General features: G+C 45.5%; 1 protein-coding gene across 1 annotated transcript; it reads left to right on the top strand.

Moving 5' to 3' along the window:
- Positions 1-23,009, top strand: COPZ1 (COPI coat complex subunit zeta 1). Its single transcript, XM_066614341.1, has 9 exons — positions 1-134; positions 12,454-12,522; positions 13,525-13,606; positions 17,795-17,886; positions 19,066-19,121; positions 21,256-21,333; positions 21,589-21,640; positions 22,152-22,190; positions 22,860-23,009. Exons 1-9 carry the CDS (start codon positions 117-119, stop codon positions 22,905-22,907), a joined length of 534 nt encoding a protein of 177 aa, XP_066470438.1. The 5' UTR covers positions 1-116; the 3' UTR covers positions 22,908-23,009.
- The last annotated feature ends 3,558 nt before the right edge of the window (positions 23,010-26,567 follow it).

The following is a 26,567-nucleotide window of genomic DNA, read 5'->3' as shown; positions in this document are numbered from 1 at the left end:
ATGAGCAGTCTCCTGGAGGGGCGGAGGCGGGACCTACGGAAAGGATTGGCGTGGGGTCAGCCAATGCTGTGAAGCCGCCGCTGCTGCTGCTCCACGTCGGCATCGGGGCGACCAAGATGGAGGCGGTGATCCTGGTAGGAGCTGGAGGGGCGAGGGAGAACTGTAGGGGCGCGCGCCGTTGCCATGGAGACGGGCAGGTTCCTGTAGGTGACCTTCTTGGGCCTGGGCTGGGCCTCGGCGCCTGGTGGGAGGCGGGGAAGAGCTCCAGGCGGCCCTTGGAGGCTCCTCGGGCCTGCTCCCTTCGTGGGGCGGGGGGCGCCTCCCTCACTTGGGGCCTGACAGAGGAGCCCAGGGCTGCCTCTGAGTCTCCCTCCCTCGCCTCTCTAGTCTGTGTGGCATCAGCTGACAGCCCAATCCTAGGATTGTCTATTCAGTAGTAAAGCCCATTGTAGTCAATGGGGCTTACTCCCAGGTAAGACTGGATAGGATTGCAGCCTGTGAAATGGCTGGGATGAGCCTTTTAGGCCTATCCTATGTGGATCTACTCCCAAGTAAGCTCTAAGGACAGGGCACCAGGACGCAGGTTGTGTCTTGCTGTCTTGTGTGCTTCTGGAGGCAACTGGTGGGCCACTGTGAGATACAGGAAGCTGGACTAGATGGGCCCTGGGCCTGATCCAGCAGGGCTGTTCTTAAGTCAGCCAACCATAGGCAGGACATATAGGCATGCGCAGGCAGGCAAACCTTTGGGTTGGCAACCCCAAAAGATGGTTGAGCCACATCCCCTCCAGTGAGCCACATCCCCACCAAGAATCAAACCTTTAGGTGCAGAGATGCTTCTAGAAATTTAATTGTAGCTGAAGAATTATGACAATGCCAACGTTCTCTTGTGTGTGGGGCCCACTGTGAGATGCAAGAAGCTGGACTAGGTGGACCTTTGCCCTGATCCAGCAGGGCTTATGTTCTTAACTGCTGTAATGTAATATATAATATTCAGCCTTACTTGAAAACACAGGATAAGAAGAATACTTAACCTGCTGCTGATTGGGTACCTACAGAGATGTTCCATAGACTCTCTCTGCCCATTTCTGCCCAATGGTGCATATATTCCAACGCCGCTGGAACCAACCGTATTGGCTTCTGCCTTTCCATTGGACCATTCCAGTGACGTAGAGAGGGGGGATTTGCTGCATGGGTAACAGCCTATCCTCCATACCTTCTTTACCCAGGCTTCGCGCACTGGAGAGGACACTCCAACTTCGCCATACGGCGTCGGCACAACACGGGAAGCAGCAGTTTACCGGTTATAAGTCTTTGCTCGATTGGCGTAGAGCATGACGCCAGGGGCTGCTTCCGACGGTGGGAGAGATCATTGCATCTCATTGGGCAGCTACCGCCCGCCTTAAGCTGGGCAGTCCCCAGCCAGTAAGGTGTTGCCTCGCCACGGTCCGTTAACCTCATGGGGTGCGTGGGGTTTAGGGTGACAGACCAGGGACAGACTGCACTTGCTCCCGGTGTGGAAGGGATTGTCACTCCCAGATTGGCCTTTTCAGCCACACTAGACGCTGTGCCAGAACCACCTTTCAGAGCGCGATACCATAGTCTTTCGAGACTGAAGGTTGCCAATACAATACAAGGTGCATATATGTAACAGGGATCAAATATGTACACCTGTGGGCTGGGCAGAAATGGGTTAATATAAATAGGGTGACCAGATACAAAGGGGGACAGAGTATGCCTTTCCCTTTAACCATTGTATAGAAGAGGGAATGTTGGCAGGTGCAACTTTTCAAACCCTTCCATGTTGAGCGGCACCTGCTCAAATTCCCTCTTCTGTACAATGGTTAAAGGGATAGGTACTCTGTCCCCCTTTGTATCTGGTAACCATGAATATAAATACATTTGCACACAGGGCTGCCCCCTTATACAGGGTGGTTTTCAGCTAGTGTTTCAATGAGAAGATTGTGGTGCGTACATTTCCTAATAAGCGGTCTTGTCCATGGCTTTTCAATTTTATGTGCAGTGTACAGTTGCTGGAGAGTTCTCTGTGTTAGGCTGCCCTCTTTGTTCTCTCCCAGCTGTAGTGAGGCTCAATAAGATTGATCAGGGTCCTGCACGAATGATAGTGCACTCTGGAGCTGCAATCCTGTACCCACATTCTTGGGAGTAAGCCCCATGGGGCTTCTGAGTAGGCATGCATAGGACTGCACAATGGCATGCTCCCAGAATCCCTTGCAAAATATAGAGGCTCCTTTGAGGTCCATATGAAAAAGATTCCCTGGAGGTAGAAGGCCTGAAAATAACTGAAGAATGAGTTTGTGAAAGAGGTTCCATGATCAAAAACTTACTTGACCACTATAAATACAGTTTCCCCTACTTGTAATTTTAGGTTCCTACAAACCCAAACCAGGGTTGCTGCATTTTTCTTCTTCCTGACAGGTCTGTACCATTAACAGCTGCAGGACAGACAGGAATGCAGATGAACTAATGGGAAAAGCTTTAAGTTTTTTCTGTATGTAGGTTTTAAAGGAACCAGTCGGGGAAGGAAGAAAAAAAAGCTGGCAACTTTAGTTGTCAGGTAAGACCATAACCCTACTGGAACAGAGCAAAGCATCCAGCATCCTGGTTGCCAACAAGGTGCTTTGAGGAAGCCCCCAAGCAGGTCTTGAAGGCAATAGTCATCTTTTACTTGTCCTCTTTCTAGCAACAAGTATTTGGTGGAACACTATCCTTGAATGACATATAGGTGACATATAGTCCTCATGGCAAATAGACTTTGATAAACACTGTCACTGATGGCCTGTACTGGAAATTTGCACCAATAGACCTTTTGACACTGAATCTGTCATTCGAATGTGGAACAAGTCTTTCAAGATTGTCAAGAAATTTCTTTGCAAAACTCTTGATTTGCTGTGATTCTCTCATAGCTCATGAATTGGGGAAGGTAAACTTTCACTAGCTATGGATTTAGGTGAATGTGTGCACCTAGGTCCAGGATGTGCCAGCGTGTAATGTACAGTGGCATTATGCAACTAGTTAATCTTGCTTGAAAGTTTAATACCTTTATATCTGTCATGTTTTAGAATCCTTTTAAACAATTTTACCTGTTGGGAGACTTTGAAGAATATTCTCCTGATATCTTGTGAATGAGTCCAATTTTCATTTTGGTATTCCTTTGCCTTATAAGTTGCTTTGCAGGCTGGGCTGGAAACCCTGAAGCATCTGATATGGCCTCCAAGCCATAGATTCTTGGCTTGTTCTGTTCTGACCAGTTCTGACCATTGAAGAACCAGCTATAAGGATTCATCTGCTTATCAATCAAGTCTGTTTAAAATATATGCCATGCTATTATCATAAATGCCAGTTGCTTCTACAGTGTCAATGAAATGCCTTAACCATCTTGTGGATGCCAGGAAGGATTTCTAAAGTCTGCTATAGGGCAAGCACAAGATACTATGAAGCCTGAGGAGGAAAATCCAAATGATATCCTCATATCCTTCATAGTAATTAGTAATTAATCTTTGTAATTAATTCTTATGGTAAAATCTATAATAATAAGTAGAAAACGTTGTGATTTGCTGCCCTTTATTGGCACCACCAATCTGCCCACATCTTTTCTGATCAGCTTTAAGATTTTACCTCTTTATTATAATTTTTGCACCAACTCCCTTTAACTTCTATCTTCGCTGTGCTTATGATATCACCTAGCAGCTATCATCCCATTTTTCTGCCTTGATGCCATTGGCATTGAAAGTGTGGTCTTCGTGATCCAGAAACTCATGGCTTTCCATGGCTGGGTGGGGGGACGGACCAATTTGTGAGAAAGATGTTATTAAGAATTAATCCAAAAGCAATTTTGCAGAGAAGGAATCTGATTTCATCGTGGTGTGAATGTGTTTTATTTGACCTGGCTAATTTGAGTTGCAAATTTTAATCTATGCAACCCAAAAGCAGGCTGACCACCTCAGGGAGAACTAATAATCTGGAATTATTATCTGGACTAATTATCTGGAACTAATAATCTGGAATAGCGGAGGCTCATTGGGGACTGGGGCTCCCCACGGGTCTGATTGGGAGCCCCTGAGGGCCGCAAGTGGCCCCCGGGCTGGGGTTTGGGCACCCCTGCTCTAGGGTAGTGGGAAGAGCCCAAAAGGCCCTTTCTAAAACCAATGAGCTACAACTGATACTAGAAATGCAGGTCAAAAAAAATGCAGGGAGCCATTTTGCTTTGCAGCATGTGTCTCTTCTCACAGGCAGGTCTAGAGGAATGTATGACTGGGGTATCTGTATCCAAGTGATGTACTTCCTCTCTTTCCAGGAAAGTCTGCCTTATGTGTGAGCTGTGCTATCCCCATGCGGCCTGACAGCCATGTGGTTGTCCAATTGCCTTGCAGATAATACAGGCACTGACATGTTTCTTGCCTCTCTTGCTGAGCCCCCCTCCCCACCCCTTCTACAGGGTCCTGGCAGCCATAAAATCTTTATGGCAATGCTCCTGCTATCATGCTGACCATCTGGGACATTGCACACCTAGTTTAATTGATTGAAGTTTAATTTATTGAAACTTCAGAACTAAATGATCAGAATAAACTGTGCAGTAACTCTTAACGTCTTGTTTTAATGGTTGATTGCTCGAGGCAGCCCTTAGCTTGAACTGGAAACCTCCGGAGAGAAATTTATGCTGCTTCTAGCCCTCCAGTCAGCACTCATTATAGATTTAAAATGTGTGTTTATTTGCTGTCTCTCCAGTGGAAGCTTGTTTCTCTGGCAAAAGGATGTATAAATCCTCCTGTGTTGCTTATATGGTAAGCATCTCTTCTAACTCTCTCAAAGCAAGGCAGGAGGAAAATGCAGTCTTTTGATCCTGACCAGGGAACTGAATATTTCTTTGATGGTCTTTGGGGGGGGGGGGATAAGCCAGTTAGTGTTAGAATATTCCATTGTTGCTCTTGCAGTTTGATGGCTCTAGGGGGAAGTCTTAACTACCTATCTTGCTGGAAAATCAGGATTCTCAAAGTGAGACCTGTGGGTATTGCCCAGGGGGCAGATGAAATATTACAGCCAGGGAAGGGAAATTCCCATTGCACATCTGCCTGCCTACCAGGTTTGGCAGGCAAAATTATGTTTGTGTATGTTTGAATGAGGATGAAGGTAACAGAAGGAGCATCTAAATTTTTCTATGCTGTCACTCATTCACCTGAAAATGCATGAGCCCTGGGTAGGGCTGAAAATAGATGAGCCACGGGAGTCCTCAGATTGATTTTCTCCCCCCCTCTTTCCAGAGGAATGCACAGTTTCTGATGAATCCATCTGAACCTTCTTTAAAGCAGTCAAGTTTCAAACTTCCTAGTTTTATGGATATTTCTATCCAAATTGTCTTGTCTGCTTTGGAACCTTAGCAACTTCTGCCATGGATCTACTTCTTGCAAAAGGTTCTGGCAAGAGGTTTTTTTTGTTTGTTTGTTTTAATTATTAGATTTCTATATTGCCCTTCAGTAGTGTTCCCAGTGTGGTTAAGAAAGCACCATGAACCATACAAGCAAATAAAAAGCAAAAACAACCCTGTAAAACAATGATGAAGCAGCAGTAAAGCCAACTTTTATTGCCTCTGAGGATAAAACATTCTTTGCCAGGGGCTGAAAGGACATCAGTAATGGTGCCAGATGAGCCTCCCAGAAATAGATTGGCAGCCAGTGTAGCTCTTTGAACACTACATAAGAACATAACATACATAAGAACCGCCCCACTGGATCAGGCCGTAGGCCCATCTAGTCCAGCTTCCTGTATCTCACAGCGGCCCACCAAATGCCCCAGGGAGCACACCAGATAACAAGAGACCTCATCCTGGTGCCCTCCCTTACATCTGGCATTCTGACATAGCCCACCTCCAAAATCAGGAGGTTGCGCACACACATCATGGCTTGTAACCCATAATGGATTTTTCCTCCAGAAACTTGTCCAATCCCCTTTTAAAGGCGTCCAGGCCAGTTGCCATCACCACATCCTATGGCAAGGAGTTCCACAGACCAACCACACGCTGAGTAAAGAAATATTTTCTTTTGTCTGTTCTAACTCTCCCAACACTCAATTTTAGTGGATGTCCCCTGGTTCTGGTGTTATGTGAGAGTGTAGAGCATCTCCCTATCAACTCTGTCCATCCCCTGCATAATTTTGTATGTCTCAATCATGTCCCCCTTCAGGTGTCTCTTTTCTAGGCTGAAGAGGCCCAAACACTGCAGCCTTTCCTCATAAGGAAGGTGCCCCAGCCCACTAATCATCTTAGTCGCTTTCTTTTGCACCTTTTCCATTTCCACTATGTCTTTTTTGAGATGCGGCGACCAGAACTGGACACAATACTTCAGGTGTGGCCTTACCACAGTTTTGTACAACGGCATTATAATATTAGCCATTTTATTCTCAATACTTTTCCTAATGATCCCAAGCATAGAATTGGCCTTCTTCACTGCCGCCGCACATTGGGTCGACACTTTCATCGACCTGTCCACCACCACCCCAAGATCTCTCTCCTGATCTGTAACAGACAGCTCAGAACCCATCAGCCTATATCTAAAGTTTTGATTTTTTTTGCCCCAATGTGCATGACTTTACACTTACTGACACTGAAGCGCATCTGCCATTTTGTTGCCTATTCTGCCAGTCTGGAGAGATCCTTCTGGAGCTCCTCACAATCACTCCTGGTCTTCACCCCTCGGAAAAGTTTGGTGTCATCTGCAAACTTTGCAACCTCTCTGCTCAACCCTGTCTCCAGGTCATTTATGAAGAGGTTGAAAAGCACCGGTCTCAGGACAGATCCTTGGGGCACACCGCTTTTCACTTCTCTCCATTGTGAAAATTGCCCATTGACACTCACTCTCTGTTTCCTGGCCTTCAACCTCTCCTCTAATTGTGACACTAGTGAGATATGCTCCCAATATCCAGTTCCCACTATCCAGTCTCTGTTAACCTTGTTGCTGTCATGCTGGGTCCTTTTCAAGCACAGGACCATGGGAGGCTGCAATGGCCAATAGTAATTTCTCTTTTGTTGTGGTGCTAAAAGACTGCCTTGAACAGAGGCAGGTTCCTCTGCTGCTATCGAACATCTTAAAATTTGGATGCTAGGCCTTGGGTTATGAGAGCTCTGGAGAAGGAGAGAATGCCTGCCATTTCCATCCATGTTCCAAACAGAGAGAAAGCATATACCATGCTGACTTGGACTAGGTCTGCTTTGGTGTGATAGTGACTTGGGGGGAGTGAGGATCAAACTGAGTCTCTGTGGAATAGTGGATCCGCCTGCCAACCTACTCCATAGATGCGCCTGCTGCTCCTGGAGAGGGGCTGTTGCAGCGCTTGAGGTGAAGTTCTGTTATACACTCCGACTGTGGCTACGTGGAAGTCAGTGCATCACAGAACTTTGTCTCAAGAGTTTTCCAGCATCTGGCAGGGGGAAGCTGCATTTCTTCTGGTCCCTTTTCTTTCTTGATCTGAGGGGGCTATTGAATTACCCTCCACACCAACACATATACACCAGAAGCACTAATCCACATCACCTGATTTGATTATTGAGATTGAGCTATCAATATGCCATGGAAGTGGTACCTATATGTCCCTGCAGTTTGACCCTGTGTGCAAGTGCTAATCTTTTGTGCATTGCAGTAGGAACATTTGCACTGCATTTTGACCCAATGGCAGACGCCATATGTTGTTCAGGCAGGCTGATGCTGTGTTTTGCCAAATCCCAATCCACTGGGCCTTGCAAGCCAGTCCAATCAGAGTTGCCAATAAGCCAAGTTCCAGTCCAATGGTCAGGTTCCAGGTAGGTCAGTCCAATCCGTCAGGGTATCCAAATCAAAGTTCAAAGCCAAAGTCCAGTCACAATCCGATTCCCAATTCCATAAACCCAGTCAGTCTCCTCTCCTACCTCCAACCTGCACTCCTATCACCCACCATCCTTTCTATCTCAGGTGCTCCTTATATCCTGAGGGATCTCCTTTAGCCTCTAGTGGCTGCAGCTGTGCAGCACACCTCCAGCTACCACCTGGGCTTTAATCCTGCATTTACTCAGAGCAAGGGGCACTGTGGACACCACACCCTATCTCCTCGGTAATATCTTCCGCAATTCCAATACAATCCACCCCTTGGTGTCACAGTGGTTCCCTTGATCAATTGCTCTTTTTTCTTGGACCATCCACCCCTTGGTCTGTTTCATCTTTTCCATATCGGTTGCTGAAGCTCCCATACAGTCCAATCCATTCTGGTGCCCATTTGGTCTATATCATGCCCCATCCCAGAGGGCAGCCTATCAATCCCAGTGGTCCTGCAATTAAGTCCAGAGGCCATCCTATTAATTGCAGGCATGCTGGCTCCTCCACTTCCATCAGTTCCCCTCTCTAGGGCATCCCCAATACTATGAGGCATTCCCATTCCATTTCTTGGAGAATCTCTTTCAAACCCCCCTCCAGCAGCAAAGCCCATTTTATTCATCCTGCCAAGCCCCATTCTAGGAGGATAATGGCCCAAACTCTCCATGCCATGGAAAGGGCCTTCCATTCCTCCCATTTTGTTCATCCTAAAATTCAAGCCTTCCATACCCGTTGTTCCAGGTCCCAAGTTGCCTATCTCCAGGCCCTTGGTCAAGTGGTTTGCATTAATAGGTCTCCCTCCTGGTCCCAGCCCCATACCAATGCCCCCAAGTCCATGAGGAAGCTGCTGGGGTTGCTCTGGAGGAGAGCAGTCTCTGTTTGGTAAGGCTCGTTCATCCATCTTCACGTGCATCTGTCTACCAAACAGCAACTGTCCATTGAACATGGAGATGGCCTGGACAGCTTCAATTACTTGCTCAAAAGTCACAGTGCCAATCCCTCGACTTCTGCCATCTTTGTCTTTAAAAATGTCTGCACGGACAACCACACCGGCCATGCTGAACACATCCTTCAGTTTCTTCCAGCCAACTTTGTACTTCAAATTGGCAACAAACACAGTGCTTCCCAATCTGCCAGCCTGAAAAGAGTCAAAGAGGCCCTCTTTGCTGCTCCTGCAGCCCCACCCCTTTATCTCTAGTCCAGACCGGCACTTCAGTTCAACCAGGCGTCCTGCCTGTGCCTTATACAGGCTCTCTGCAGCCTTTATATCTTTCTGGGCATTTGCAAAGGCCTTCACATATGTGAGATTCTTCTCTCTTTCAATGCAAATTAGCCCTTTTAACTTGGCAACTTCCTCCCTCAGAATTCTCTTTTCCACATCCTCCCCACCTGACCCCCTGAGCCTTTTCAGGGAAAGGATGCCATATTTAATGAGTCCACCCATATACTGCACCAGCTGGAAAATGGTCCAAAGAATGCTCAAAGTAGCCCAGACATTCCATAATAGGGCAGGAGCATTTGCTTTCCATACAGCAAGGTCCAGGGCCTCCCAGATCTGCCAGAGATCCATTTGCTTGCTCTCTTGTTACACAAGGGGATACTACTTGCCTTGGGCTTGTACCCCACTCCTGGTACCAATTGTTTTGCCAAATCCCAATCCACTGGGCCTTGCAAGCCAGTCCAATCAGAGTTGCCAATAAGCCAAGTTCCAGTCCAATGGTCAGGTTCCAGGTAGGTCAGTCCAATCCGTCAGGGTATCCAAATCAAAGTTCAAAGCCAAAGTCCAGTCACAATCCGATTCCCAATTCCATAAACCCAGTCAGTCTCCTCTCCTACCTCCAACCTGCACTCCTATCACCCACCATCCTTTCTATCTCAGGTGCTCCTTATATCCTGAGGGATCTCCTTTAGCCTCTAGTGGCTGCAGCTGTGCAGCACACCTCCAGCTACCACCTGGGCTTTAATCCTGCATTTACTCAGAGCAAGGGGCACTGTGGACACCACACCCTATCTCCTCGGTAATATCTTCCGCAATTCCAATACATGCTGTGGCTGGATCGCATTGTGTGCTGCTGTGGGGTGTAGAACAGTAGCCATTTGGAAATGGGACCTCCCTGGACCCATTCTTTATCTTTTACTGCATACATCTAGCTTTCTCCTTCCTGGCTAGGGTGGCCAGGTAGAAAGGAAGGCAGGGCTCCTGTGCACTTAGTAGTTGTATAGAAAAGTGAAATGTTGGTAGGTGAAGCTTGTCATGCAACACTGAGAATTGCTACACTTGCCAAAACTCATTCTTCATCACAACAGTTAAAGATAAAGGAACCATCCCATGACATCTCGTCATCCTTTTGTCTTCCACTCTCTCTGTGTTTTGAGAGAGAGAATGAATGAATGAATGGTAGTTGCACCACTGCTGCAATCTATATGGACATCCCAGCCCATCCATTAAAGACCAGTGGCTTAGAGGATGACAGTAGTATGGTGAGGTAGAGGTTATGTCTGTTATACTGTATTCTCTCTCTCTCTCTTTTAAATAGAGGGTACCTGCTATTGTATTAAGCAGCCTTACTGCTTAGCCACCATGATCCTGGGGGTCCCCCTTGTGGTGAAGGGCTAGAAGTGGACAAGGTCAGAGTTTAGATCAGTGGTTCCCAACCTTTAGGAGTCTGCGGACTACTGAGCCAAACATTGGAATTGTCATGGACCATATGCAAACCCCTCTATCCCCACCACACAAAAAAATACAATTCAATTTTGTAGCCCATAGAGGAGTGCTGGATATTGGAAATGCCAGCTGCGGGAGGGCCCAGCCCCTGACCATTCCAGCATCTTGCCAAGTGAGCGCTCCTCCACAGACCACCAGAACGGGTGGAGAATGGACCCTTTGACAGCTGGCACCCCAGCAAGCACTGGACCACCAGAGAGGGGAGAGAATGGACTACCTACAGCCACAGCCTACACTTCAGTGGTCCTTGGGAGAGCGCTCACTTGGCGAGATACTGGTAGTGATCAAAGGTGATCGTTTTTTTCCCCTGAGCCCTTGTGGACCACCTCAGGGTCTGAGGGACCACCCCGGACCACAGATTAGGAACCACTGGTTTAAATGCTGAAGGGGTTGGTTAGAGCAGTCACACAATCTGTATTAGTATTGTGCCATTGGTATACTTGTATGACTTGTTGAATCTTTCTTCTTGGTACAGAAAAATGTTCAGGACACCCTAGATTAGTGACAGCTACCTCTTGGGTAATACTTTGTCTTTCAGTTGCTTTGGTCACTTGTCCCAGTAAACTTGCACAGGTGTAATATACCTTATGCTTGCACATCTCTGGGCTCTTCCTGCCCTGCAGACTATGCTGAGTGTGCAGCGAGTGCCTTGCTGTACTGCTCTGTTATTTTAAAACAGGTGCATTCTTAAATTAAGGAAGACTGAGCAAGTCTTCCTCTGATGGTGCTGGCATAGTCTCAGATGCAACAGAGGAGGCATGGAAATGAGTTCTTCTGTGGAGGACATTATACTGAGATCTCATTCTCATAGGTGGCTTATTCTCTCTTGGATGTGGGTTGTCATTGCACATGCTTCCAGTAGTGTGATGCAATGTTGCAGAAGTGCACATGCATACTGAGCCAGTGAGGTTTAGTGATCAGAGTGTTGGATTTGAACTGGGGAGGCCTAACTTCATACTTCACCAAGGCCTATGAAGCTGATTGGGTGACCTTGGCTTAGTCACTATCTCTCAGCCTACCCTACTTCACAGGGATGGTAGCTCCCTCCATATATGCCACCCCATACTTCTTGGAGGAAAGGTGGAACAGAACTATGAGTGATACATAACATGATGGGTGTTTCCCCATGGTCTGCACCATGCGTTTACTATCCCACTGGGTGACAATTGAGTGGGAAAGACCTGTGTAATCAGACCTGCAATATTTATTTTAAAACATTCATATCCCACCTTTCCCCTTACGTTCAGTAATTCAGGCCAGTCACATTAATAGCGAAGCAGAAAGCAGCCCACCAATCATACATGACCTTCCAGGTGCCTGACAGCCTTATCCCATTTGTGCAGTTCCTGAAATTTCTGCAGTTCCAAGAGTTGTATCGAGCAGCCCTATGTGGCTGGTGAATGACATAGGGCTCAGTGGTTTCAGATTGTATGGGTCAGGAATAATTGGTACAGAGGCTGTGGGGTTGTTTTTCTTTTGTTTTAGTATGCAATCTGAGCTGTTCCTCTCAGTGTTTCATATGTAAGACTGTGTACTTTTGAAATTCTGCTAAGCAAGCATGGCATTTGAATATCTGAACTGGAACTCAACTTCTTGAGAATCACAGCTTTCATCTTGAAGTGGGGGGGGGAAGCAAGCTTCTAGCCCTTGTGACTGCAGAAATTAGCTTGAAAACATGTAGGTAGCAACATGGAAATGTGGAAGCTGGAGTGGGTTGTGCAGTGGTTAGCAGGTGGAATTTCAGTAGCCTGCATATCTTGACCCTCTCTCTGGCTAATAGAATATCCTAGATGCCTAGATTCAGGTTGTGAGTGGAGGGTGCAGTGTGTTGTATCGTTGGAATGAAACTTGATTTTGGGCCTTCTTTTGCAGGAGCCATCTCTCTATACGGTAAAAGTCATCCTTATTTTGGACAATGATGGAGACCGTCTGTTTGCCAAGGTAAGCCACCTTGGCATCAAGAAAGGGCCAAGGGGTTTGGCAGAGCTGCATCTTAGTGTCCTAGAACACTTTTGTGGACAGTGAACTAGGCTGCTGCTCTTTGAGCAAGAAGGGCAGTGCCCTGCCAGTTTGTGTCCACTGAGGCCATAAGAGTCCTTCTGCTAGAAGATACCTCTCCAGTGTCTGATACCTATTCCACCAGGAGCTCTCCACATTGTCTCTTGGGTTGCATTCATTCACCCGGAGCCTTTGTAAGAGTGACTGCTGTCAGATTTTTCCACGCCTTCCTTGGTAGCTACTGAGCCGCAGGATTGTTGGCCTGCCCCACTCACCAAATTAGTGTCTACTGAGGAATTCCAATGCAGAGTTTTTCCTTTTGCTTCACTGTGCTACCACTCCCAGTTCATCACCTGCTCCCTGAGCTTCGGGAAGGATGTTGCCTTGCCCATTTCCCATAGCAAAGCCAGCACACACAGGGTAGTGTATGAGATATGGTCTCAAGTACTGGTTGGGCCATGCCATGATGATAAACATTATTATTAACATTATTATTATTAACAGTATTTATATACCGCTTTTCAACTAAAAATTCACAAAGTGGTTAACAGAAAAAAAATCAAATAACGATTGTCTCCCTGTCTTTAAAGGACTCACAATTTAAAAGATGCAGAAGAATACCAGCAGGCAGCCACTTGAAAAGACACTGCTGGGGTGAGAAGGGCCAGTTGCTCTCCCCATGCTGAATAAAAGAGGAGCACCCACTAGAAAAAGTGCTTCTTACCTAGTTAGCAGAGACTAAGTGCCTATCTCTCTCCTTCAATTCATGTAGAATTACCTATATCTCATGATGACTATGAGGTGCAGTGTAATAGAAAAGCATCCCAAACCAAAGGAGTTTGGCAGACCTTAATCCATAATCATGAATAAATATGTTGTTATTGCTGAAACACTTGTGACTCTTTCAGCTGACAAGTAGTTACAAACTTTTCTTTTCTCCAACAGTATTATGACGACACCTACCCCACTGTCAAAGAACAGAAGGCATTTGAGAAAAACATTTTTAACAAGACCCATCGGACAGACAGTACGTTTCGACTGGGAAGCATGATGCGGGAGGAGGGGAAATCATTTGGTTTCTGTGGTAGAAAGAATAGACCTGGAATTCTGTGGAGTTTTGAAAACCTGACTTTGCAAAGTAGTATCTGGTGTGTTCTGTGCCCACCTCTTCTCCATTTTTCATCACAAGATCTACATAGGCAGGAGAATGAGGTGGTCGAATTGTGAGGTTGTCGAGTGAGCTGTACCACTTCAGACTGTAGTGAGATATGCCATTTTAGATTGCTTTCCCGTGCCCAAGTTCCCAGCAAGAAAAGAACTAGAATATCAGGGAGTCAAGTTCCATCCCAGCCCTCTCCATACTCTGCTCACCTTTTGCTTCTACAGAGTTTTCTGTTTTGTTTTATGCTGTACAGCTTTCAAAAATGTTATCACTCACCCCCTGCAGTCTGAAGTGATGCAGTCCATTTTGCCAGCTCAGAACGCTTTCATCTCCTTACCACTTTACTCTGCTACCTGTGTACACCAGGCCCTACACTCTCTTGGGGTGCCTGGGAGCAAGGGAGACAATAAAAGTAGTGTTTCAAAGTAGCTACCTTAAAGCTAAACAAAACCAAGATGTATCTCTTTGGGGGGGCTGAAGTGGCAGTTTTTGTCACCTAGGACTTCACAGCTATGTTTGTCCCTCCACGAGAGTCACTTGTGATGTGCCTGGGTTGGGTGGCCATTTGGGGCTGCATGTGGTTTGCAGGCATTGGGAACGCACTGGCCATCTGTCTCCCTTTCAAACCACACTCTGTCTGAATCCCACCCTTTATCTGGGTTTGTACTCATTTCATAATGCTGGCCGCAGAAGTTAGTTTTGCAACTGTGGATTGCACAAGGCTAAATCTTTTTGCAATTGGGAGTATCACTGTGAGTAGTATGGCCTTACTCCATTTTTATGACCAGATCTGCACTAGTGGGATGAGAAGTTGAAACTAATGGATGCAAGAGAAATTTGTTAAGAAATTGATTTTGAAATTTCCCAGTGCATTTTGCATATCACTGTTGATCTTCAGTGGAACCGCTCAACATCTAAATTAAGAAATGCTATTTTGATTGTACTCCGTCTCCTCTGTCTTACTCCTGAATAAAACAACTTATTCAACAGTTGTAAGACATTGCGTTTTAAATCTACTGCTCCTAAAGAAGCTGCATTGTTTACATTTCAGAGCTGATGCACTGCAGTGCATAGATTCTACATTTGGATGTGCAGTAGTGTGCAAATGACTTGTGCAATATGCATCATTAATGGGCACAATTGCTAATGTTGTGAAGGCAGTGTCCACACTGCAGCACTTGTGTTTTAGTGCACCGTAGCATTCAGTTTTAAACAGACAAAATGCTTCCATGAGGCAGTTCTTCCTACAACAGCTTAAACTCATTCTCAGGTTTGTGACAGCATAGGATCTTGTCTTCTTGCCAGATAGCAACTGATGAGAGAAATGACCTGGGGACTTAAGGAACTCTATTATGTTCCCATGTTCTCTAACATCAATATATTACTTTATGAGGTCAACTTGGGATTTGGAGAGATCTGTCATCAATATGTTGATGACACCCAACTCTGTTTCTCCTTTCCATTGGATTGTGTGAAGCTTTGGGGGTGCTGAATCAGCAATGGATTGGATAAGGGCAGCAATGGATTGGATAAGGGCAACTGAAACTCAACCCAGCCAAGACTGAGGTACTATTGGTGGGTGGTTCATCTGTCTTGAGAAGCAGTTGTCATTCTAATCTGGATGGGGTTTGCTTTACGGTGTTTGGGCCTCTTCAGCCTAGAAAAGAGACACCTGAGGGGGGACATGATTGAGACATACAAATTATGCATGGGAAGGATAAAGTGGATAGAGAGATGCTCTTTATACTCTCACATAACACCGGAACCAGGGGGCATCCACTAAAATTGAGTGTTGGGAGAGTTAGGACAGACAAAAGAAAATATTTATTTACTCAGCATGTGGTTGGTCTGTGGAACTCCTTGCCACAGCAGGTGGTGACGGCATCTGGCCTGGATGCCTTTAAAAGGGGATTGGACAAGTTTCTGGAGGAAAAATCCATTACGGGTTACAAGCCATGATGTGTATGTGCCTCATCCTGATTTTAGAAATGGGCTATGTGAGATGCAGGGGAGGGCATCAGGATGCAGGTCTGCTATCAGGTGTGCTCCCTGGGGCATTTGGTGGGGCTGCTGTGAGATACAGGAAGCTGGACTAGATGGGCCTATGGCCTGATCCAGTGGGGCTGTTCTTATGTTCCCTGAAAGTAGTATTAAATGTAGACTTGTCTTTGAAGGCCCAAGTACCTTCCATGGTACAAAGCACCTTTCACCAGTTTTATTTCTTTACCACATTTTTATACTGCCCTTTCTCCAAGGAGCTCAGGGTAGTGTACTTGATTCCTTCCCTCCTTTTGTCCTCACAACAAGTTGGTGAGGCTGAGAGATGGTGACTGGCCCAAGATCACCCAGGAAGCTTCATGGGTGAGCAGGAAACAACCTGGATCTTCTGTGTCCAAATCCAAGCCCAGAATCACTACACCATCCTGGATCTCTGGATCTGAAATATCTTCTCATTTCCCTTGGGCAGCACTCTCCCCGTTAATGGCAGGCTATGAATAATATACAAAAGAAATTAATAGGGGTTCTGCAACCCTCATAATTAGTTTCCCCTGCTTTTTGTTTTTGGGGGGAGGGGTTTGCAAACATCAGTTGAGGCTGATGTGCCAGCCATGGAGCCAAGTATATGTGGCTGCCTTTGGACACTTTGAAACAGCAGCTCACAGAAAACAGAGCAACTAAATAACCGACTAGTCATTTAGGACTGGGCATATGGAACATGTCACTGCAGGCTTGCTTCCCAGTCTGTTTCTGGGCAGAATCCAAAGTTCTGTGTTAACATTTGAAGCCATAAATGGGGAGTCTCGGTGCCTTATGAACCACCTCCCATGTAAACCTGCCTGTTTATTAGGATCTTCCCCTGAGGCCCTACTCAGGATTCCATGTTGCCATCAGAGGTGAGACAAGTGGTGAATGGAGAGAGAGGGCCTTTTAATTCATTGTTTCCTGGCTGTCCCAGGAAGATTTACCTGTGCTGGGTTTGATATGTCTTGGGATTCAGGTTTTTTTGAAGGAATCAGGGAAGACCAGTTAAGCCTATGTGCCGTTGACCAACACACACATGCAGGGTGTCTCAGAAAATGTACACAAGCTTTATAGTGTCAAATTTATTATGCTATAATTCACACCTACACTACGTATCGTGTTGTACACAGAAGCCATTGCTTGACGAAGTTAATTAACTAGATCAAGTGCTTGACAGATCTCCTCTATGGAAAACTCGTGCAAGGAAAGCGCCCTACAGGGAGACCACAGCTGCGATACAAGGACATCTGCAAGAGGGATCTGAAGGCCTTAGGAGTGGACCTCAACAAGTGGGAAACCCTGGCCTCTGAGCGGCCCGCTTGGAGGCAGGCTGTGCAGCATGGCCTTTCCCAGTTTGAAGAGACACTTGGCCAACAGTCTGAGGCTAAGAGGCAAAGAAGGAAGGCCCATAGCCAGGGAGACAGACCAGGGACAGACTGCACTTGCTCCCAGTGTGGAAGGGATTGTCACTTCCGAATTGGCCTTTTCAGCCACACTAGATGCTGTTCCAGAACCTCCATTCAGAGCGCGATACCAGAGTCTTTCAAGACTGAAGGTTGCCAACAACAAGTGCTTGAAATGCTCCCCATTGGTGTCTCTGTGTTGTTGACTAAGGGATCTACCAAGATGTGTGCTGGGATGGTTTCACACATCTCTTCAATTGCTTGCTGTAGATGTTCAAGTGTTGCAGATTTCAACAATGAAGTATGTATGAATTAGGGCTCATTAAAATGTGGGTACATTTTTTTTGACACCACCATGTATATAGCGCTGGTCTGCAGCCCATAGGCTTACCTGGTCTTTCCTGCTTCCTTCTGGCTTCTTCTGGTCTGCAACACATCAGAAAGGAAAAAAAGCCAGTCTGCAGCAGTGGACCCTTTGAGTAGTGCTGTTGTAAGCCACCTGGAAATCTTTTTGGCTAGAAAAGCAGTGTCCCATTGTAGTAGAAGTAATAAAAGTTTGCCTTTCTCCAAAATTAGGAATGTTTGTCTTCTAGTTCTTCTTAATTTTATTTTTCCCCTTTCTTCTCAGGTGAGATTGCCCTCCTAGAGGGACTGACAGTTGTGTATAAGAGCAGTATCGACTTGTATTTCTATGTTATCGGCAGCTCCCATGAGAATGAGGTACGTTTTCTCATCTGTTCTAAGATGGCAAAAAAACTGTCTGCATTACTTTTGCAGAAACATTGTTGTTTGTCATAGTTTTAATATTTGTGGATTGCTTTTTCACTTAAAAAAACCTTCGAAGGTGCTTATGGTTAAACAAGATCAATAAAACAAGATGAAAATATAAACCTTAGTCTAGCAGTAGCAGCAGACACTGTGTGAGAGCATACAACTAGCCAGATACGTAATTCAGCCTAGGACAACACCTGATGGTTCTTCAGGTCACAGAACCAATAGTGTGGGAGCCAAGTGGGCCTTGAACTGGGAGTTACATAATAATAATAATACAGGTATTTATATACCGCCTTTCTTGGTCGTCAGATTTCTCCTCAGACTTTAATTCAAGGCGGTTTACATAGGCAGGCAATACTAAATCCCAATAGGGATTTTTACAATTGAAGAAAGTTCTGTCTTTCAAGAACTACAACATTTCAGATGGATCTTTAATGATCTGGTATCACATTCTGGCCTCCATTTTCCTCCCACACAGGCTGACAGCGGCCAAAGAGCAGGTGGAATAACTCGGCTAGGCTTGTCAGCTGCTTCAAGGTCTTGCAGTTCATGGTGCCAGTGGCCTCAAACTGGCGACCTTCAGATGTTATCTTCAGGCAAAGGGAGGCTCTACCCTCTAGACCAGACCTCCTGCCCTCACATCCTCTGTTGAGAAGACTTTGTCCCTGTGGACAATGGCAGGATATAAAGGAAGGCTTCTGTTGATGATCTGAATTGGTGGACAGACACACATGGGTGGAGGTAGTTCTTTTTCTAACCATCCTGCCTGTTCTGTTGAAGACTGTGTTGTCCACACTCCTTGCTTGAGATCTTTGGCCTTTCCTGTGTGCAAAGCTTTCTTGTGATGCTGATTGTCACTGTAATACTTTGGTAAGAAGGATTCATTGGACCCTGCCCTCCAGAAAAAGGAGGAACTGATGGCCCTTGTGCCACTTGAAAGGGCAGGATGTCAACTGGGCAAAAAAGAGCCTAGCTTACCATGCCCTTGTTTGTGGCCTGTTAGTATGATCCTGTTACCCCTCTAGGAACAGTCCCCAACTGCTGCTGAGCTAGCTGTACCTAGGGGTGTTTGTGTTAATGTGTGTTTTCTTTTCCCCTGTAATGTTGTCCTCTCTTCCTTTCCAGTTAATGCTAATGGCTGTGCTCAACTGCCTCTTTGACTCACTCAGCCAAATGCTAAGGTAGGAATCCCTTTTTACTTAAATCCATTGTTCAGAGCATGTTGAAAATTGGGATTGGTTACAAGGAGTGTTTTTGCCATAAATCTTCAGATTCTGGTTTGGTACACCATTGAGAACAGACCCATTTGCCCATTTTTGTTAAATGTATTTTGATTGAAATAAGTAGGCTTCTTGATTTATGGGAATGGAACCTGTCTTGCAAATGTTTAAATGTCGACATGGACAAAACCTGGTTCAACATACTCTTTGAAGTTCCTCCTCAAGGTTGTGCTGAGTTGCAATATGAGCTACTTATTATTAACAATACATATCTCTTCTCAACAAAAAAATAGTTCACAAAGCAGTTTACACAGCTAAATGAATGGTAGAGGCCCAAATCATTTTCATTTTTAGAAATTTGGGTTAAGTGACATGTGGCCCAAACTTAAACATATTTACTGATGGAATTCAGTCAGATCTATTCTCTAGTAAATGTGACTAGGATTGCAACTCCTTATGGGTGCATGCAGTTTGGTAGCTGGGATCAGAATAAATAAAATCTCACTCCCTTGAGCTGAGGTATTCAATCTGTGCGTCCTGCCTCCCTAGTGAGGCGTGGCTAGCCTCCAGGGGCATCACCAGGCATCTCAGGGAGAGAGGTGGCCAGCAGCTGCTCTGCTACTGAGCTCTGCTCAGCTCAGCTGCATATGCTGCCTCCTGACTTCCTGCTTGAATGAGGTGGGCAGGGCAGCGTGGGTTGGGGAGGGCATGTGAAATGTGGTGGGGGAGGTGGGGGCTGGCTGGCTGGAGGAGGTGCTGCATCTCATCAGCACAGGGCTTACTGCTGGCAGGCTTCAAACTGGGAGGGAAGCCTGACCTAGAAAGAGCAGCAAAGTGCTTTCCTCTGCTTGGGAAGGAGGTAGCCCAGCCTGCTCTTAGGGGGGTGTCCAAATGCCCAGCCTGCATCCTTCCTGGGGGGAATAGGGGTGGCATCTGCATGTTGGGGTGTATGTGTGTGAGCATGTACTTCGGGGGTGAGTTGTAATCTTGCTCTGTGTGGCTGCAGTCCTAGTTGCACTTTCCTGGGAGTAAGCCCCATTGACTCAAATGGGACTTACTTCTGAATAGACCTACATAAGCTTGGAGTCTGTTTCTGGTTAACCAAGGATCTTCACCTTTCTTTTTTTCCTCCTTCTTCAAAAAAGAAAAAAAGCCACTCTTGATAAATAAAAACACCATTCCTTTTCAGCCACCCCCCTTTTTCTTCCTGCCTCCTTTTGGGGGGGGGGGTTACTTCCCATGTTAGCTGCTATTATAAGACAAAAGGCACAATCCTAGCGAGGTCTACTCAGAAGTAAGTCCTATTGTGTTCAGTGGGACTTACTCCCAGGAAAGTGAGGTTAGGACTGCAGCCACAGTCTCTGGGTCTCAGTTTGCATCCGTTTGCAATTAGCAGATGCACACAAAGTCTTCCCCTCATCACTTCCCCCCCTTCCAAACCCCTCCAGGTGTGCTGCTAACAAACTCAGGGCACAATCCTAACCAGTTCTACTCAGAAGTAAGTCCTATTTTGTTCAATGGGGCTTACTCTCAGGTAAGTGTGGTTAGGATTGCAGCCTCGGAGTGCTGGCAGCTGTTTTTTTGTTTCCAGTGTATAGTTATAACACCTTCACCCCCATTTTGGGGGTAACTGAGGTGAGGTGATGTAATGGGGAGCCGTGGCCAATGGCCACAAGGATCAGGGAAGCCGCAGGCTGGAAAAGTTCGAGAACCACTGCCCTTGAGGGTCAGTTTGGCAGGTGGGGAGTTCTAGCTTACAGTCATATATGAGATGACTGAAGAGAGGTATTCTTGGCTGAACCAGAAGAGAGGCATTGGATTTGGGTATTGTCCAAACTACCTGAGCTCTTGCAAGCAGGTGTCATTCCTTTTCAGCTGTGTGACAAGCTAATGAGCAAATTGATACGGTTGTGAAGACAAGTGTTCACACTGTAGTGCCAAAATTGACTTTTAGTTCCCAGCAGCATTGTGCCCTATGACTGTACTTAGGACTCCAGTGATGAACCAAGTCTGAGGGGCTTTGGATGCTAGGAGTATACATACACTTAACTGGGCAGAATCATCAGTGAGCAGAATCTCTTGCCTCCTCTTGCAGGAAGAACGTGGAGAAACGAGCATTGCTGGAGAACATGGAGGGGCTTTTCCTGGCAGTGGACGAGATTGTGGATGGGGGGTGAGTCCAGCTACTATGGCACATAGCAAGAGCCAGAAATTTTGTATCTAGTTTCCCATTTGAAGCCAAAGTTCTCTCAGTGATAAGCTCATATGGTGAGCTTACCTGGTGCCACCTGGGTGTTTCTCTGGTAGATATGCATGTTTCTAATGGATGGTGCAGCTTCATGCATGCCCCAGCACTGCTTCTGGGCTGCCAAGAGCCATCTTGGAGTCTAGCAGAGTTCAGGGAGTGATTGTTCTTCATCTCTTACAGTGTGATTCTTGAGAGTGATCCCCAGCAGGTGCTACACAGAGTTGCAGTGCGGGTGAGTCCTACCTCCTTTCTTTCTTGCATTTCTGTCTAGCAGGCAGGACCAGGCCTCAGTTCAGATGTACAGGGATCTTCATAACAGCAAGGAACCTAGCTGCAGGTGTATATATGAGCTTATGGAATTGCTTTCTCTGAGTCATACCACTGGCCCATCTAGCTCTGTACTGTCTATGCTGACTTGGCAATGGCTCTCCAGGGTTTCAGATACAGGTCTTTCCCAGCCCTACTTGGAAATGCCACAAGATTGAACCTTCTGTGTGCACTTAAGGAACCTTCCCTTAGATTGGATATGTTGAGGGTGGAGGGCAGATAAATGTGCCTTGCCCTGGGGGATGGTTAGATTAAATGTCCTTTCTGAAATTAAAGTATTGGATACGAGCTGAAAATTTAGAGTAGACCTAAATGTAGTTGAGAGTTGGGTGAAATCTCCTTTAGGAAATAGAAGTTTTATTTTCAGAAATGTCTGTGTAAGTGTCCGTGCTCCAAACTTTTGTTTCTTATTTCAGGGAGAGGACGTTCCTCTTACAGAGCAGACAGTTTCACAGGTATGTCTTCTAGCCTGGTCCTATTAGGTATCCTTTGTTAAATCCTGCTTGGTACTTTGTTTTCTCTGCTTTCCTCCTTCCTTGCATATTGCATCGGAAGGCATTGGTGGAACTGTGCTGAGAAGATATTCTCAAGTTTGTCCCCATAGTGCACATCAGTGATTGTACCATGCAAGGATGGTACAGTACTTTGGAATCTGATGTAGAATTGAATATGCTGTGAATGCTTTCATTTAAAACAATACATCTCCAGGCTACTAGTTCCTAAGGCTATTGAGATAAGTTTGAAGTCATGTGGGCAGCACATGATAAAATTACACAGAGACAAAAGGAATCTAAGCAGGATTTGCAGTGGTCAAAGAGCAGGGCTTCAGTGCTCCACATAGCTTTTTGTCCCTTCCCAAAGGTAGCAGAAGCAGCAAAAGATACTTGTTTTTATGCAGCACCCAGAATTTGAAAGTGATTATCATGTGGTAAGCATAATGTGAAAAATGGAATAGAAATCTTATTAGCCCTGGAAGTTTTAAATTTGCCTGTGTGCATTATCACTGTAAATCCCTCTTCTGCAATTTCTGGCACTATCCACTAATGCTTTCCAAATAACCACAAGAGGGTTGTATCCATGGGAAAGTGTTGACTGACAATTTTTTCCTGAACCTCTATTTGTAGGTGCTGCAGTCAGCAAAAGAACAGATCAAGTGGTCACTACTGCGATGAGAAGCAAAGATGGTCCTGCCCCATAGACCTACTGTGTCCTTAGTCACCCTTTCTTCCTGTCTGTCTTACACTGACCAAAATACAAGACCATAACTTTTTTGATGGAGCTGTTATCTAACTTTCTTCTGAGTTCTGTCACTGCCCAAATGGTGATTGATGCCAGTGTGTGGAGTACAGTCATTTTGGAGATTGCATCTTCCTTCAGGGAGCATTCTTTTCTGTAGAAAAATGCCTCTGCCACTCAGTGCACCTCAGCCAAGTTCAGGGTGACGCCTAGGGTCAGCCAAATTGGGTTCTGACCAAGGGCCTACCCCCATCGAAGGGCCCATTTAGGTGGGCTGAACACTCAGCAACAAAGACAGTAGTAGTATTGGGCAATGGGAGCAAGTAGGGTGCCCCTGGCATCAAGTGCAGAGCTTTGCCCCTTATAGTCCTCTGCAACATGGTACTGATACTGCCCTGGGTGATGTCCAGAAGTGCAGGTGCTTTATTCTGTTTCCATAGCTCACGGTATGTTTAAGATTTAACTGCATCCATATAAGTGACTGCTCAGTTTACTTTGTGATAACACCCCATCTAGGAGCACCTTAAAACTGCAAGTGGCCCCAGGGGCAGGGTTTGGACACCCCTGGACTTTATAATCAAAAAACACTTATAGGTGAAGTCTGTTCATCTTTAAAAATACCATTAGATTTGATGTATGATGATTTGATGTAGAAATAAACAACTGTTTTCTTACTACTATTTCTATATGCCTGCAAAGCCAAGATTTATCCTGGACAGGTCCTTGTGTGGGAATGAGACATTTAAACCATGTCTCACCACACCTGTGTCATGGCCTCCCCCTCTGAAACTATGCCACCCATTCTACCCTTTTAGCTGCACATCATTTTGCTGCTTGCATAGACACAGCCTAAATCCTCACAGATAAAACTATTTTGTAATTTGCTACCTGTTGCTCCCATAGCCCCCTGGATCAGGTGCTCACAACCTTTTCCTCCCTTTTTTATATATTTACACACACACACCCTAAGCTAAGGTCTTCCTGCCTTAGTTCAAATGATAGGTTCTCCATTTCTGCAAACCACTAGTTTTGCTTTTCTTTCCAGTTATTTATCTGTAACATTTTTATCGCAGCCTTCCTCCACAGGAGCCCACAACAGTGCACATGGTCCTCATGGTTGCCCTCTCCACATCTGCATTTTTATCTTTAAAATTCACCCTATGAGGTACATTTAGCTTGAGGGCAGATTAATAACTGTCCCAAGGTCACCTAGGAAGCTCCATGCCCAAAAGGAGATCTGAACAGGGATCATCTTAGACACCAACAGCTACATCATGATTTTGGCAAAGGTCAGTTGTGAAATCTCATTCACTCCATCAAGTGTGGAATTCTATTGCATGTTATCAGTTCTGTGGCTGCATCTGATGTACTTACTATTATGATACTGGTATGTGGCCATATAGAAGAGTGGCAATTCAGAGACTATATACTGGACACTGAAACTTAATGAGTATTTCTGAGAACAAGGCTCATTTGACCTTGATGTAGTTTCCGAGTCCAGCTTCCCCAACCATTTCATGTACGACTTTAAATCAGCACTGTGTAAAACTTAGCAAATTTATTTAAACCATATAAGAATGTGTAAGCAAGAGAAGAAAAAAGAGATAATACACAAACAGTGCATGACACAATTGCTGATTTGTTTAGCTCCAACCAGGTCATTTAAGAAAAAACTAAAGTACATTCCCAGTTAAATCGCCACTGATTGGAGCTACCAAAGGGGTGGGGAGAAGTCAAAAGAAACTCTTGGAGGACCCTTCACAGAACATTTGACAGCACTCATACATTTGGGTGTGTGTACACACCTCCAATCTTTTCAACCAGAGTAAGTATTTCTTGGGCATAACCACTTATTTTGCTTTGGCTGTGTATTAATCCACAGCCATGTATGATGATGCAGATATTTCTTCCCTGTCATTAGGGCTGCTAATTTGCCATTTTAAAAAACCTGGCAATGCTTCCATGCCCTTAACAGCCAGGAATTCAACAAGTGCAGATTCACCCACAAGGCCACACCTGTTGAACACCTGCCAAAGGGGCAGAGAAGGACTGGGGTGGAAACAGGCCAACCCCACCATATCATCTGTGTGCCATCATCATGTTGCTATTCCATGAAGGGGATTTTCACATGGGGTACATCCTGGACTCATCTTCCACCTAACTAAACTAGTCAGCAGGCAAACAAGCTTCCTTCTTGTCCAGCTGCTCTGTTCACCACACTGCTGTCATCATGGAAGTTCGGTTTTCCCCCTCTGTGGGCTTAGCTGCAAACTGAAGCATTCGAGCAGGTCACAATACCTGTTTATTGCATCTGCAACTCTGTTAGTGGCTGCTGCCTGGGTAAGAAATGCTTCTCGCATCAGCCTGGCAGCTACTTTGGCTTCTTCAGTGGTTCTGGATGTCTGTCTTTGTACTGTCTCTCTCTCTTGCTTCTGTATGTCTGTCTGATCCTGGAAGATCTGCTGAAATCTCTTTATGTTTCTACTGCACTGTAGGAATATCTTATTAAATTCCATCATTGATTTGCTCTTTCTGGTTCTTGTCTTGGCAAGATAAACTGCTGCTCTAGCAGGCGGGTGGCGTAAGAGTCTTTGTGCTGTGGGAATAAAAGAGAACTTATCCCATTTGTGCCATGCCTAAGAGTGGGTCTAAATCATGTTTCCTTGCATCTCTACAGCTGGTTATCTTGGAATTCTCTTTTTAAACCAGTACCCTCCCTAGGTATGGTTTGGTAGCCCCTCACCACCCCTTCTTTTAGATTACATAATGCTCATTTTCCATCACTAGGGGGCTTACTCTGAGGCTGCATCAGCACTGGAAAGTTAAAGAGGATGGGCCCTCAGTAGTTGTACTGTTATACAACTATTGGTTGTATAACAACCAATAGTAGTTTATACAACTATTGTATAAACTATTGTATAAGTTGTATACAATTTATACAACTATTCGTTGTATAAATGCAGGCATACCCTGACTTTCATCTGCTTGACTTTCACTGCTTTGCTCTTTCAACCATTTTCAATTATAACCACATTTTAATTTTTGTCCACATGCTTTCCTATTTTGTTTGTTCAATTTCATCCAATCTTCCACAATGTTAATGTTATGTTTATTTTTCTTGTATTTGTTTTTCACATGCATTTGCATGTGTTATATAGCTAGTTATGTTTTTTACTGGTCAAAATAAATTTGCAAGCTAAATACGGCTATGCTTTAACATTCATCCATTTTTTTTAACTTTCATCCATGCTCTGGTCCCTAACCAGATGAAAGTGCAAGGTATTCCTGTACTACTATAGCGGCCCTCCTCCCCCCCCCCAGTGAGCCCCTAGCAATGGATAGTAATCCCTATAGCATGCCCCACCAGGTCTCACAGATGAGAAAATGAGCATAATTTTTCCAGACAATGTGAGCCTGCCTGATCCAAGATTCATTTTCTCGTCTTTGAGACTGTGAGCTCTTCCAGCACTTGTGGTTCCCCTTCTGGTGGAGCAGCTAGAGCCAGGAATGGGCTTTAGCTCCCTTCGTAGCCTTAGCCTACCCTTTCTCTAAGCATACCAACATCCAGTCAACAAATAAATACTGGTATGCATGCT

The sequence above is a fragment of the Tiliqua scincoides genome, chromosome 2 (assembly GCF_035046505.1).
Source record: "Tiliqua scincoides isolate rTilSci1 chromosome 2, rTilSci1.hap2, whole genome shotgun sequence".
NCBI classification, from domain to species: Eukaryota; Metazoa; Chordata; class Lepidosauria; order Squamata; family Scincidae; genus Tiliqua; species Tiliqua scincoides.
Note: the sequence above shows the minus strand (reverse complement) of the source record. Positions and strands in the feature narration are given on the sequence as shown.